Source organism: Plecotus auritus (assembly GCF_963455305.1).
Source record: "Plecotus auritus genome assembly, chromosome: 5".
Lineage (NCBI taxonomy): Eukaryota > Metazoa > Chordata > Mammalia > Chiroptera > Vespertilionidae > Plecotus > Plecotus auritus.
This window is the reverse complement of record NC_137776.1, coordinates 54324612-54337013: the sequence shown is the minus strand read 5'-3', so window position 1 is coordinate 54337013 and position 12402 is coordinate 54324612. Positions and strand designations below refer to the sequence as shown.

The 12402-nt window shown below is 36.9% G+C and overlaps 1 protein-coding gene across 1 annotated transcript in view; it reads right to left on the bottom strand.

Moving 5' to 3' along the window:
• The window catches only part of SLC38A11 (solute carrier family 38 member 11), a gene marked incomplete at its 3' end in the record, with an annotated part of 43319 nt that extends 34220 nt beyond the window's left edge, over window positions 1-9099 (bottom strand). The window contains exons 1-3 of the mRNA XM_080671459.1: window positions 9025-9099; window positions 2439-2573; window positions 1488-1553 (exon numbers count right to left, since the gene is read on the bottom strand). Of these exons, the coding sequence (XP_080527585.1) occupies window positions 1488-1553; window positions 2439-2573; window positions 9025-9085 (262 nt within the window). The 5' untranslated portion in view covers window positions 9086-9099. The remainder of the gene's footprint in view (window positions 1-1487; window positions 1554-2438; window positions 2574-9024) is intronic.
• Between the last annotated feature and the right edge of the window lie 3303 nt (window positions 9100-12402).

The following is a 12402-nucleotide window of genomic DNA, read 5'->3' as shown; positions in this document are numbered from 1 at the left end:
TGATAAGAATAAAAGTGTGTTCTTTGCTATGTAACCTATGTTTTAAAAGTAATTTTTAATGTTTTATAAAATTAATAGCCAGGAATGGGTTTCAAAGGGAACTTTAGCCTTGTCTATGACATTTTATTTATTTATTTTTAAAATATATTTTTATTGATTTCAGAGAGGAACAGAGAGGGAGAGAGAGATAGAAACATCAATGATGAGAGGGAATCATTGATTGGCTGCCTCCTGCATGCCCCCTACTGGGGATCGAGCTCAAAACCCAGACATGTGCCCTTGACCAGAATCAAACCCAGAACCCTTCAGTTCGCAGGCCCACACTCTAACCACTGAGCCAAACCGGCTAGGGCTAGGTTTTGTTTTGTATGTCTTTTAGAATGAGTGTTACAAGTACTAAGATGACAGGCATTATTGTTATTGTGCTACAATAACAACTATAGAGTTAGGTCACAATAAGATGGGGATTATGTGGCTTGGATGAGAAGCTCTTCAAAACACAAAGACTCTGAATTATGCAAATAGCCATAATAGTATGAAAGGTTGAACAGGGAGGGGGCTGTGTCACATGGCGAAAAGGTCCACTTGAGAATATTCATAGCTGCTTTTTCATAATCACCCCAAATTGGAAACAACCCAAATGTCCCTCAACTATGTGACAGATAAATTGTTATTCATTCATACAATGGAATACTCCCAAGCATTATTTTTTTAAAGAGCAAACTACTATATCCCAAAAGTCATAGCTGAAATTCAAATGCACTATGCTAAGTGAAAGAAGCTAGACTCAAAAGACTACATACTACATGATGCCATTGGTTTGGCCTTCTGGGAAAAACAAAACTAGACAGAGAAATCAGATTCCAGTGGTTGCCAGGGGCTGGAGATGAGGGAGGGTTTGACTAGAAAGAGAAATAAGGAAAATTTGGATATTATGGAAACGTTCTGTATTTTCATTGTGGCTGTTGCTATATGACTACATGCATTTGTCAAAACTTACAAGACTATCCAATAAAAAGGGTTAATTTTACTATATTAAGTTACATATTAATAGAAGTCATGGGGGAAAAGAGCGCTTGCTTATCTAAGAAATGATGTAGTAAAAATAGTACATGAGAAAATATTACTAACACATGGTGATATGTAGCATAAGATATTTCAAATATACATATTCTAAATATTGTAATAATATTTATTATCATAATATTTACTATTAATTATAATACATATTACTGTTAATTCTTACTATTATGCTAGGTATAGTTTGATAGTGATAATATTACTGAGTACAGCAATAATAGTAATAACATTTTTAAACAGCTAAATAATAATTAAACTGTATGTAAAAGTAGATTAATACTTTAGGATCAGAATGGATCATAAATATTGCCAGATATTTGAGGTCATCCAGCTCTTGAACTTGCAAATACTTTACTTATAAATTATTATGAGCCAAATTAACTATATGTAATAAATATATTACTTACCTCCTGGGATTCTTTGGAAAACTTTGCTCAAAGTGTCTCCAGTTATTATGTTGTAACTTATCATGGCTAAATACATAATTAAAATAATACAGTCACCAACAATTTTCATATTGAATATTTTGAAAATAATCAGTTGCTACTTCACAAGTATTGGTATAATCTTACTACTTTCAAATATAAATTTTGACTACCAATATGTACAACTTTAAAAATAACTAGACAATAGATTTATGGAAGATTATCAATTTGTATTAAAAATATTTTCACTTAAGCATTTTTAAATAATGGTGATGTTTGGTAGTCATTTAAAATGTGACTTACTTGTCATTAAAATTCAGTTTCCAAATTGTTTTTCAGGAACACATGTATTTCTCAAAGTGAGTATTAATAACAGAAAGTTCTAAAGGCTCCAAAATATCTTCTCATTTAAAAAGTAAGATTTTTGAGAAATATGTTCTTAGCCTTTGGTGGAGACATAAGAAACTAATGGTTTAAACAATGGCTTCTGTATTACTATTACAATTTGGCCATTGTTGAATGTTAACATTTTACTCATTTAAGAAGTGCTAGGTGACATTTTCACCATTATGGTACATGGCTTTCACAAATCCTTAGGTTTTCAGAAATTGTATTTCAGCCTTAGAAAAAATCTATTGTTTCTCTCACTCACTTTTAATCCCAGATCATTCTATTTTTCACCAAACTAGGGAAGCACAAGCATTAACCTGATGAAAATCACTCTCATTTCATGTCATTGAAATACTCAGAAAACCAACCAAAAGGACCAGGAAACAAGTACAAATGGCTAAAGAAGTAAATACTTAATTTGGAATATATCTCAACAACGGGTACTCTTCAATGACTAAGCAATGACTATTAAAACTATTTTATTCAGAAATGGAAGTATGTTTATGCAAATAAGTATAATATGCATCTTCACATTCATCTTACCTATAAAAGGATACAAAAACTGTAGAACAGAGAGGAGGAGATATCCTGGAAAGCCAAAGGTTTTATTGACCAAAGACTGGTAAGTGTCTGTTCCAGAGAGAGCCCCTCCTTTTATCAACAAAACAAGGGAAAAGTCTGTGGCAAAAAAAAACACACAAATGTCAGATTACATTTAATACAAAGGTTTTTCATGTTTTTGATTTAAAAAGGGATTTTTTTAAAAAATTAATTTAATGTTACAGTAAATTAGCATAGCAAAACTTACTTTCTTTTCATTATATATTACTTTCCAGTTATATATTTTTCAATCAAGATACCAGTATACTTAACATATCCGTGCAATGAACTGGACAGAAGAAGGTGTGCAGACTAAAGTCAAGCATCAGTTTTTCATTTTACTTCCTAATTAACCAATGCAAAGACTGTTAGGATGTGGCTCAACCATCTATGCAATGGAATGTAGGTAATCAAATATTTCATAGGCATTCAACGTCTGAAGACTGAGAATGAAAACTGTTGTGAGCATACATAAAAAATAGATTTATGAGACTCAGATCATTTGTTTTATAATAAAGTACAACTAGTAACTCTATTTTATAGTTATTATGGTTGAGAGCACTCTAAAAATTTTTGAAATTTACAATTTAAAGATTTAAGTTTCAATTTTAGAGTTGAAATGAAAGGTATAAATATATAAATATTATATAATTAAAAGTTATTTTTTTCCCCATTTAACTCAATGAACCTAGTGAATGCCATTTAACCTAGTGAACAACAATGCAATGTATTAGGTACACAGCTCTGCACAGGGTGTGATTATTGCTCTTTTCTCTTACTCATGTTTCCACCCACAGGTGATTTCTTTTTGTCCTTTAAGTAACTTGGAAATGCATTCAAAGACAAAGATGAAAATGCCAATAATTATAGTATGATTTCCACCCTGAGTCCCTCCCACATCACTGAAACTTCTTTTAAGTTCTTCAATAAACTCCAAATTGATAAATCCAGTTGACACACCCTAAATATTAATCTCATTTGTTCTTTCAGTACCATTTTTTTTTTCCTGTTTACCATTTCCCTCTTTTTCAATCATCCTCCTCTGGCCTTTGTGACTTCACTTTTTCTTGAGTTTCCTCCTACTTTTTTGGCCATTTACTAGTATACTCCGTTTTCCACCAGTTTTCTTTTATCCAGAATTCTTAGATTTTTTTCTCACTCTTCAAGATGTCCTACTGTGATCTTATTCATGTCCATGGTTTCAATTTCCCATAGATGTTAGTAACCCCCAAATTTGTATCTCTAGCCCAGAATCCAAAACTCCAGATTTCTACATCTAGCTGCCTAATAAATACTTTACATTGGTGATCTCATAGACATCTCAGTTTTAAAATATCCAAATTCTAATTTATATATTTGTTTTCAAACCTGCTTCTTCATCCATATTTCTCCAATCCCTTAATAGTACATGGCTATTAACAGAAATTTGAGAATCACCTAGACTTCTCATTATCCATCATCTTTTGTATTCCTTTGGTCACCAAGTCCATTACTGCATCATAAATTATTCAACTGTATATCCTTATTTCTAATATTTAGCCTGCTTTATTTAAGCCTGGTATATGATAAAGGGTTTAGGCCTTTATCGTATACTGTCTGGATTACTGCAATAACCTTCAAATAGTTTTCTTATCCACCAATCTCTCTCCCTACCAAAACATTTTTTACATCTGCTAAGACGTTCTTAATATTCCCCCCTCTAATGGGTCTTAACCATATCATAAATCTGATCATGTCTTTGCTCAAAATACTCTAGGGGATCCTTTAATAAATCTGAATAAAAATCAACTACTTTTTATGATGCATAAAAAAGTTATGTATTAGCTGTGTGACCTTGGGTGAAGGACTTGACTTTTCTGAATTATTACTATATTACAACCACAAAAATGCTAGCAAATACTTACACAGTATTTCCTTAGGCCATTTTCTAAATGCTTTACTTATATTAACTTATTTAATATTTACAACAATCCTAGGTAGTTGCCATTATTAGCCCCATTTAATAAATGAGAAAAATGAGGCACAGAAGGTTAAGTAAATTGCCAAACTTCAGAGTTAGCAATGGAGCAGTCAGGATTCAGGGCCTGATAGTTTGGCCCCAGCATCCATGTACATAATCAAAACCTCAACTCTGTTGCATGTAACTGTAGACCTTGAGCAAGTCATTTTAATCCATTAAAGTTTCAGTTTCCTCCTCCATAGAAGCAGAACATGAATACCTACTTCTTGGAGTCAAAAGGATTAAGTATAGTGGTGGCTTCATGCTCAGCATCTGGCCAGTCCTCAGGAAACGGTAATGATGAGGAGCCACTCATGAGAGCCTTCATAAACACCTCTGCAAACTCTCTACCAGCATCTTTCTCTACTTACAAACATCAGCCCTAAACTTCAACTAGACTGAATATTTACACAGTCCCTTTTGTATTTCCACATTTCCATCTGCTTAGAGTAACTGTCCATTTTCTTTGCTCACTCATATATTTTCATAAACACTTAGTGGAGATATCTCCTGCTCCCCAAAACATGCCTGCTGTGTTGAATCCCAATGTCCCTATCATTGTGTATATATTTTTATTATGGTACCAGAGGCCTGGTGCACAAAATTTGTGCATGGGGGGTGGGGGTTGTCCCTCAGTCCAGCCTGCACCATCTCCAATCTGGGACCCCTCGAGGGATGCCTGACTGCAGTCAGACAATCCAGGACTGCTGGCTCCCAAACGCTCACCTGCCTGCCTGCCTGATTGCTCCTAACTGCTTCTGCCTGCCAGCCTGATCACCCCCTAACCACTCCCCTGCCAGCCTGATCGATGCCTAACTGCTCCCCTGCCAGCCCGATTGCCCCTAACGTTCCTCCCCTGCTGTCCTGGTCACCCCTAACTGTCCTCCCCTGCAGGCCTGGTCACCCCCAACTGCCCTCCCCTAATGGCCCAGTCACCCCTAACTGCCCTCCCCTGCCAGCCTGGTTGCCCCTAACTGTCCTCTCCTGTAGGCCTGGTCACTCCCAACTGCCCTCCCCTGCCGGCCCAGTCGCCCCTAACTGCCCTCCCTTGCCGGCCCAGTCACCTCTAACTGCCCTCCCCTGCTGCCCTGGTAACCCCTAACTGCTCTTCCCTTATGGCCTGGTCACCCCCAACTGCCCTCCCCTGCAGGCCTGGTCCCCCCTGAAGTGCCCTCCCCTGCAGGCCTGGTCCCCCGCAACTGCCCTCCTCTGCCAGCCTGGTCACCCCTAGCTGCCATCCCCTGCTGGCCTGATCACCCACAACTGCCCTCCCCTGCTGGCCATCTTGTGGCAGCCATCTTGTGTCCACATGGGGGCGGCCATCTTTGACCACATGGGGGCAGCCATCTTGTGTGATGGAGTGATGGTCAATTTGCATATAACCCTTTTGTTAGATAGGATTTTTAATGAAGTATTATAATTATGTATTTTTGTCTGCCTGAGACACTACATATTGAGCTTCATACAGGCAGAGATAATGCTTTCATTGCTAAATGGCAGCAGTGTCAGTAAATATTGAAATCAATCAATGATCAATATATAACAGGGTTTAAATTTAATTTGACAATGACCTAATAAATATATTTTAAAATATTCTGCAAGCACAAAGGGCATAGCAATTAATTCTAGTTCCTTTGTTTAAAACTAGGAAAAGTTTCACAGAAGAGTTGAGTAGTGCCTTAAACTTTGAATAGGATTTTACCAGGTAGAGGAAAAAAAAAAGAATGTCAAGCAGGGGGGACTATCCATGGGAAGGTGGTGTGAAAGCATATTCTCTATGCGAGGAATGATATATCAGAACAGCTAAAACATAAGGTCCACACGTGACAGTGTTGGTGACAGTGTAACAGAGAGGTTAGAATAGTTGGAGATGAGACTGAAAATTCATACTGTGACTACACTATGAAGGAATTTGAATGCAATACTACTTTGTTCCTATTGTCATTATGGAATCTTGGAATGCTTTGATTGGAGGAATAACAGTTATCGGGTCAAGGTTTTATAAAGTTAACTTGAAGCAACATGGAGGAGTGATCAGAAAGTGGACAGATGCTAAAGGCAGTAAAACAGCAACTTATTGGCCAAAGAAGATAATTAATGAAAACCTGAGTAACAGAGAGGAAGTAACCAATTTCACAGGTGTTGTAAATTTTGGTGAAGTGCTGTATGCTTGGAATGAGAATGTAGAGTTTCATAAAAGTTCAAAAGGTATTGCTTAAAGTTAACAATTTGGTAAGAATTTAGTCAATAATAAATATAAATGATTTCATCTACTTGTAAATACAAGCTATAAATATCTGAAACCTTTTCGGAATCTCAAATATCAATCACCATAACATTTTGATCTCACTTTAAATATATTATATGCAAATTTTAGTTAATCCCTGAATGAGTCTGTTATTCAACATGAAAATTTTCTTTTAAATAATTCTGTATGTTTGGACAATAAAAGTTATTTTACTCTAATCAACAAATAACAAAATTTTAGGGCAATTTAAAATAAAACTGTTGTAAATAGTTGTGATTCTTTTTTTGTTTCTCAACATTTCACAAACATGCAAACAGAACTTTGAAAAACTCCCTGTTGAATTGGTCATATTTCATTAAAGGCCTTAAAAAGACAAAAAAAAAAAATACTAGAGACAAATTATTATGTAATTACAGTGTCTATTTAAAGAAAAAATTAAAGAAAAGTGTAATATTATACCCTACTTATAAATTTTGCTCTTAAAAGTCTAATTAAAAAACAAAATTAACCATAATCTCTAAAAATTTTTGCTTTTGTGTGGTTATCCTTTATTTATCAAAATAATATAACATTTTTATTACATAGCTAAATTATTGAATCAACTAATATATGATTTTGCAAAGGACTGCTCACAATGACTGCTGTAGGTTTATATATAGCATCAGTTGAGAAAGTTATTCACAGCATGCTTTATTTGTATATAATATGATTTAGCTTTAGTAAACTGTTCATTCTCCTTAAGTATTTAGTTCTTAGTTGATCTATATATTTTAATTTATGTAATATGTGTAAATATTTACAGTGCACTTAAATAAACCATGGTTATTATGCCTGGGTGAAAATTATTTGTCAGTGCTGATTGACTGAGAAGCAGGAAATTAGAAACGATAAGGGTAAATCCTTAAATGGGATTTTTTTTTTAGTGTGATAAATGCTTGTATGAATAGAATGCAATTTTTAAATACCAGCAACTCTGAATATTATGGATTCCATTACTAAGTTACAAACTAAGCTACAAATTAAGAACTATAGAAGCTAAAAGCAGCTCAGGTTTTGGGTGGTGAAGAGAAGGCAGGAGGAAGGAGCCCAGTGCCTTCGCAACCCTGACCGTGGTGTCTACTTCATGCTTTATTCTCTCTTTCTCAGCCTGAGAAAATTAGTTACAAACTGAGCTTGGAAGCCTGAGAGTTTATGGGAGATAACATCTTGGTAGGTTCTCCAGAGCAGAGCTGAGATAGAGATTCTTGGGCAATTGAGGGAGTGCTCCCAGGAGAAGGTGAGTGAGAGGATAGGGCAGGGGAAAAAGTCAGCAAGGATGAGGTCCCAGGTGGAGACTAGCTATGCTCTGGAGCTCCAAGGGCACCACACATTGGTTCCTTCCTGGAGGCAAGTTCCTATATCACCAGTCAGTCATTGGCTGGAGGCTGTGGGGACATGGCAGCTGGGGCTCGTAACCTCATAAAGGAAAGTGGTGCCACTGAGGCTCAGGTCAACTCTCTGGAGAAGGGAACACTGAGGTGTTTTGCACTATCTGGTAAAAAGGCATCAGGGTGGCTACACATAGCGGCCACCATAGCAGCAACCACAGCAGATGGTTTCTGTGATTGCTGCCTCTTTCACAGTGATCCTAAGGTAGAGGAGAGACCCTGTATTTGTCATGACATGAGTTGATGGTATGACAAGGCAGAGAGGAGGACAGCAGGAAGAGGAGCTGATTATGAGTGTATAGTCTGCACTTATAGGGGGGGAGTGGCAAAACGTGTGTGTGAATGAACATGGTACATGAAAAGGGGGAGGCAGAAGAGAGTAGTAAAAAGCACCCTGTTGCTGCACTTAGAAACAGGGGCTGGTGGGGAGCCTGAGCAGGCGTGGGGAAGGTGGGAATTCCAGGGCTTTCAGTTCCACCTGCACAGACATAGCTCATTCTTGTGCACCTGCCCATGGTCACTGTGGGAATGGGAAAGGAAGTCCTGATGAGTACACTTTCAGCACATAGCTGACTTAGCTTTAATCAGCCTTTAAAATGACTTTCCCACCTACCACTTGCTGCATAAAGTGAAAGGCACATGAAAAGGATTTAGGCTTGGTAATATATAATGCTTTTCTAATCTGTTCAGAGGATTAGCAAGAAAAGTAAATCTCCTCAGACATAATGTCTAAATTCTTTAGGATTCTTTGATCCAGTAAAGTCAATTACGGTGTGTGTGTGTGTGTGTGTGTGTGTGTAAAATAGTGCTTGTGCAATTTAAGTTGCAGGAACTAGCAAATCTAGAGTATTTTACCTGTAATATATGAAACCCAGAATAAAAGCAATATTCCCAGAGGAAAGCCAGCTTGCTTCATTGAATATGGCAATCCTGAAAAAAAAAAAAAAAACACAAAATGCCCCACCCATCATATTAATAAAACATATAGAAATACAGAAGTTTCCCCCAATTCTTATATATAGGCTAAGTAAACTGACATAGTTATATGACATAATTATAAACAATGCATATGACTACTAAATTCAAGCATTAATATATTAATACTTATTTCAGAATAAAATGTTTTAAATTAAGGACATGTCAAGAGAGCAAGTTCATAAGGTGATGAAATAAGAATAAGAAAGAAGCCAATGAAAAATAGATGTCAGTTCACACGAATAATGTTCACCTCAGAGTGAAGGGATCATATGACCTAGAATATGGAGAGTAAAGACCCAAAACTTTCTTTATGTGCTACCTGGGCAAACAGAGAGGACAGAAAGAGCATAGAAGGGTGATGGGATATGAGTAGTCAAAATGGGCAGCCATGTAAGAAAAGGAGAGAAAAATGAGAAGGGCAAAATATTTTAATAAAGCTGAAGGGGGCAATATGAACTATTTTGTTATGAATTGTTTGGAAAATGAACAAATAAAGTATTTAAAGTAAAATATATTCAAAATATTTCCACCCAGAAATTTTAATTTCTGAAATATTTTTCTTTTAAAAAGTCTGCTGAACAGATTAAGAGGTGTTTTAAATGTTGCTGACATGGATCAGCATAAAATGTTCACATCAGGAATTAAGTCTGGAATTCTGCCAAGTAGAGCTGCCCACTCATCTGTGGTACATAGAGGCAAAATTTCAGACAAGTTTTTAACCCTGTGTGTTACTACTCTGCTTCAGTTTCCTCCACATGATGTACCATTTGAAAAGAAAATTATCTATATATTAGGTTAATATATAGATAAAATTAAAACATTAAGTTATGAAGGGTAACTATTCAATGATGACTGTGATTAAAATGTCAAAACTTTACGGGGAAAAAGAATATTCTCAATGAGTAGTGCAAGGTTCAATTTTGTCCCTACTTTTTCTTAAATTGGATATTTTCAAATAAAAAAATAGCAAGTATGAAAAAAATAACTACCTTTATTAATATAATGCCATGAACTTAATTTTGTCATAATTTTCCCCTTGCTTCAAATTGAGAAAATATGAGCTGATCATTTCTTTCAATTATGATTTGGCTCCTTTGCTTAAAAAATCATATGCACTTTTATTTAACCAATTTCTATTTATTTAGTGATATTTAACATTGATATAAATTCATAAGTTTGTGCTTTAAATTTAACACTGTATAGATGGGTAAGGGAACCATTGTCTGGATTTAATTTTTCACAAGATTGTTATGTTTTCACATTAAATTTTTGTAGCTCCAATATTTCCAAATATTGAGGTCTTACACCCCAAGAAAGTCATAGGAAGGTGATTCAAGTAATTATGGACACTTCAGGAAGAGGGAAAAAGTAAATTAGGTAACATTATCAATAACCAGGCAGCCTATGAAAAATTTTCAGCATCTCTCATGATGCTCCCCCTAACCTAACCCATGTGGAGGATGCTCTCAAACTTAGAAAGAGTGTGGATCACCACCCAACCTTCAGGGAAAAGGGGACTTATGTAATGCCCATTGTTACACTGGAAATAATGGAAGACTTTTATGAAAGAAAATTACCAACTTATCATTTAAGATCTTTACTTTAAAAAAAATTCAATAAACACCAGCAACATAGTAAGTCTTAAATTTGGCCTTTTCACTTAAAATTAAAAAGACAACAACAAAGCAACACTTACCTATTATACCAGATCCTATAATGGAGTTGACAACATTAAAAACAGCAGCAGACTGACGCCAAGTTTTCCCTTTGTGCTTATGTTCAGAAACAAGGGTTTCTTTGTCAGCTAGATCGCTCTGTTTAAACATATAAAATGGCCAATAATATATAAAATTAAACAAATATTGACTAGTTCAAAAGACAGAAACGTGTCAGACAAATATGCAATGTAGGAGACTAACAATATCAGTAATGATGATAAGTAATATCAATCATGATGAGAAAATAATGATGAAGATAATAATAAAGAGTGATAACAATGGCTAGTAGCTCAACAGAGCTTTGTAAATAAACTCCATCCTAAAATGTCCTGATTACAGCTTCACCAAGTTCAAGAACTGCCACATGGGACCCAGAGTAAAGGATCTGTTAGGGAGCCAATGATGTGATTTTATGAAATTAAAGGGGTTACATTAAAAGTGCCTGCGAAGAAAAAAAGAAAACAAACAAGTCAAATCAAGGCAAAACTTTTTCTCCTGGAGAACTTTCTGTGGTGCTAACGCAGGACCCAATGCAGGTAAGCTGACCTCTGTTGCAGGTGAATGAATCTTGCGGGGACTTGGCTTCAGAACCTGCCCCAGCCTCCAGCGTTACCTGTGGCGGGATGATGGGCTGCTGCCCCTGGTAGCCCATGGCAGCAGCCGGGTCCTTAGCAGGTGGAAGGTTAGTGGTCCCGGGTACCCCACTCTAGCCAACCTGCCTCCTCTGAGACCTCTCACATCCGGGGTCCCGCGCAGCGGGAAACCTCCGCCAGGCCCGTGGTTCCTCGGTCCTCTGGCCCCACCCCCGCCCCTCCCGCCGCTGCAGGCTGCAGCCAGCAGCTCACTTGGCTGGCTCAGCCCTGAGGTGATTTCCCTGAGGGACTTGCGCTGTTAAATGCACCTTCCTCCTCCTGCAGAGAAGCCACCAGATGTTTTTGATCTGGACAGTCCCCTTCTCCCTCTCCCACCCCAGCTCCAGTTGCAAAGTATAGTTTGTTCTGCCCCGGTGCCTGTCCAGATTGTACAGTTACGATGGCCTCATTTTAGTCCATCCCCAAGTTAGCTGCTCCTTGGCTGGACTGATGCCAGGTAAGCACACAGCAGCACCCGCTCCCCCAGTATCTTTTCTATTACCTCCTCCTCCCTATACCACTTCTATGGCAAATATGACGGATGAAAAGGCAGGCTTTTTAATTTAAGTGGAAAACAAACAACTTTCCTAGAGTTTTAACGAACTCGATTACTGACCATGCTTTGGTCAAATATTTCAGGAAAGGAGACTTGAAGAGGGGAAAGGAAGATGGATTGGTGACATTCAAGGAGTGAACTTTAAAGGGGGTGGTTTGTAGAGTTATGGGAAAAGGAAGACACCTGAGCTAGAAAAAAAATCTTAAATGCCCATTTATTCACCCTTCTAAGTTACAGATGAGGAAAAGGCCCAGCAAATATTCAATCACACAGAAGATACATAGAGAGCAGTTTCAGGAACAATAAGAGTGGTAATGTCACATGAGTACTTACCAAACAATTAAGGAGG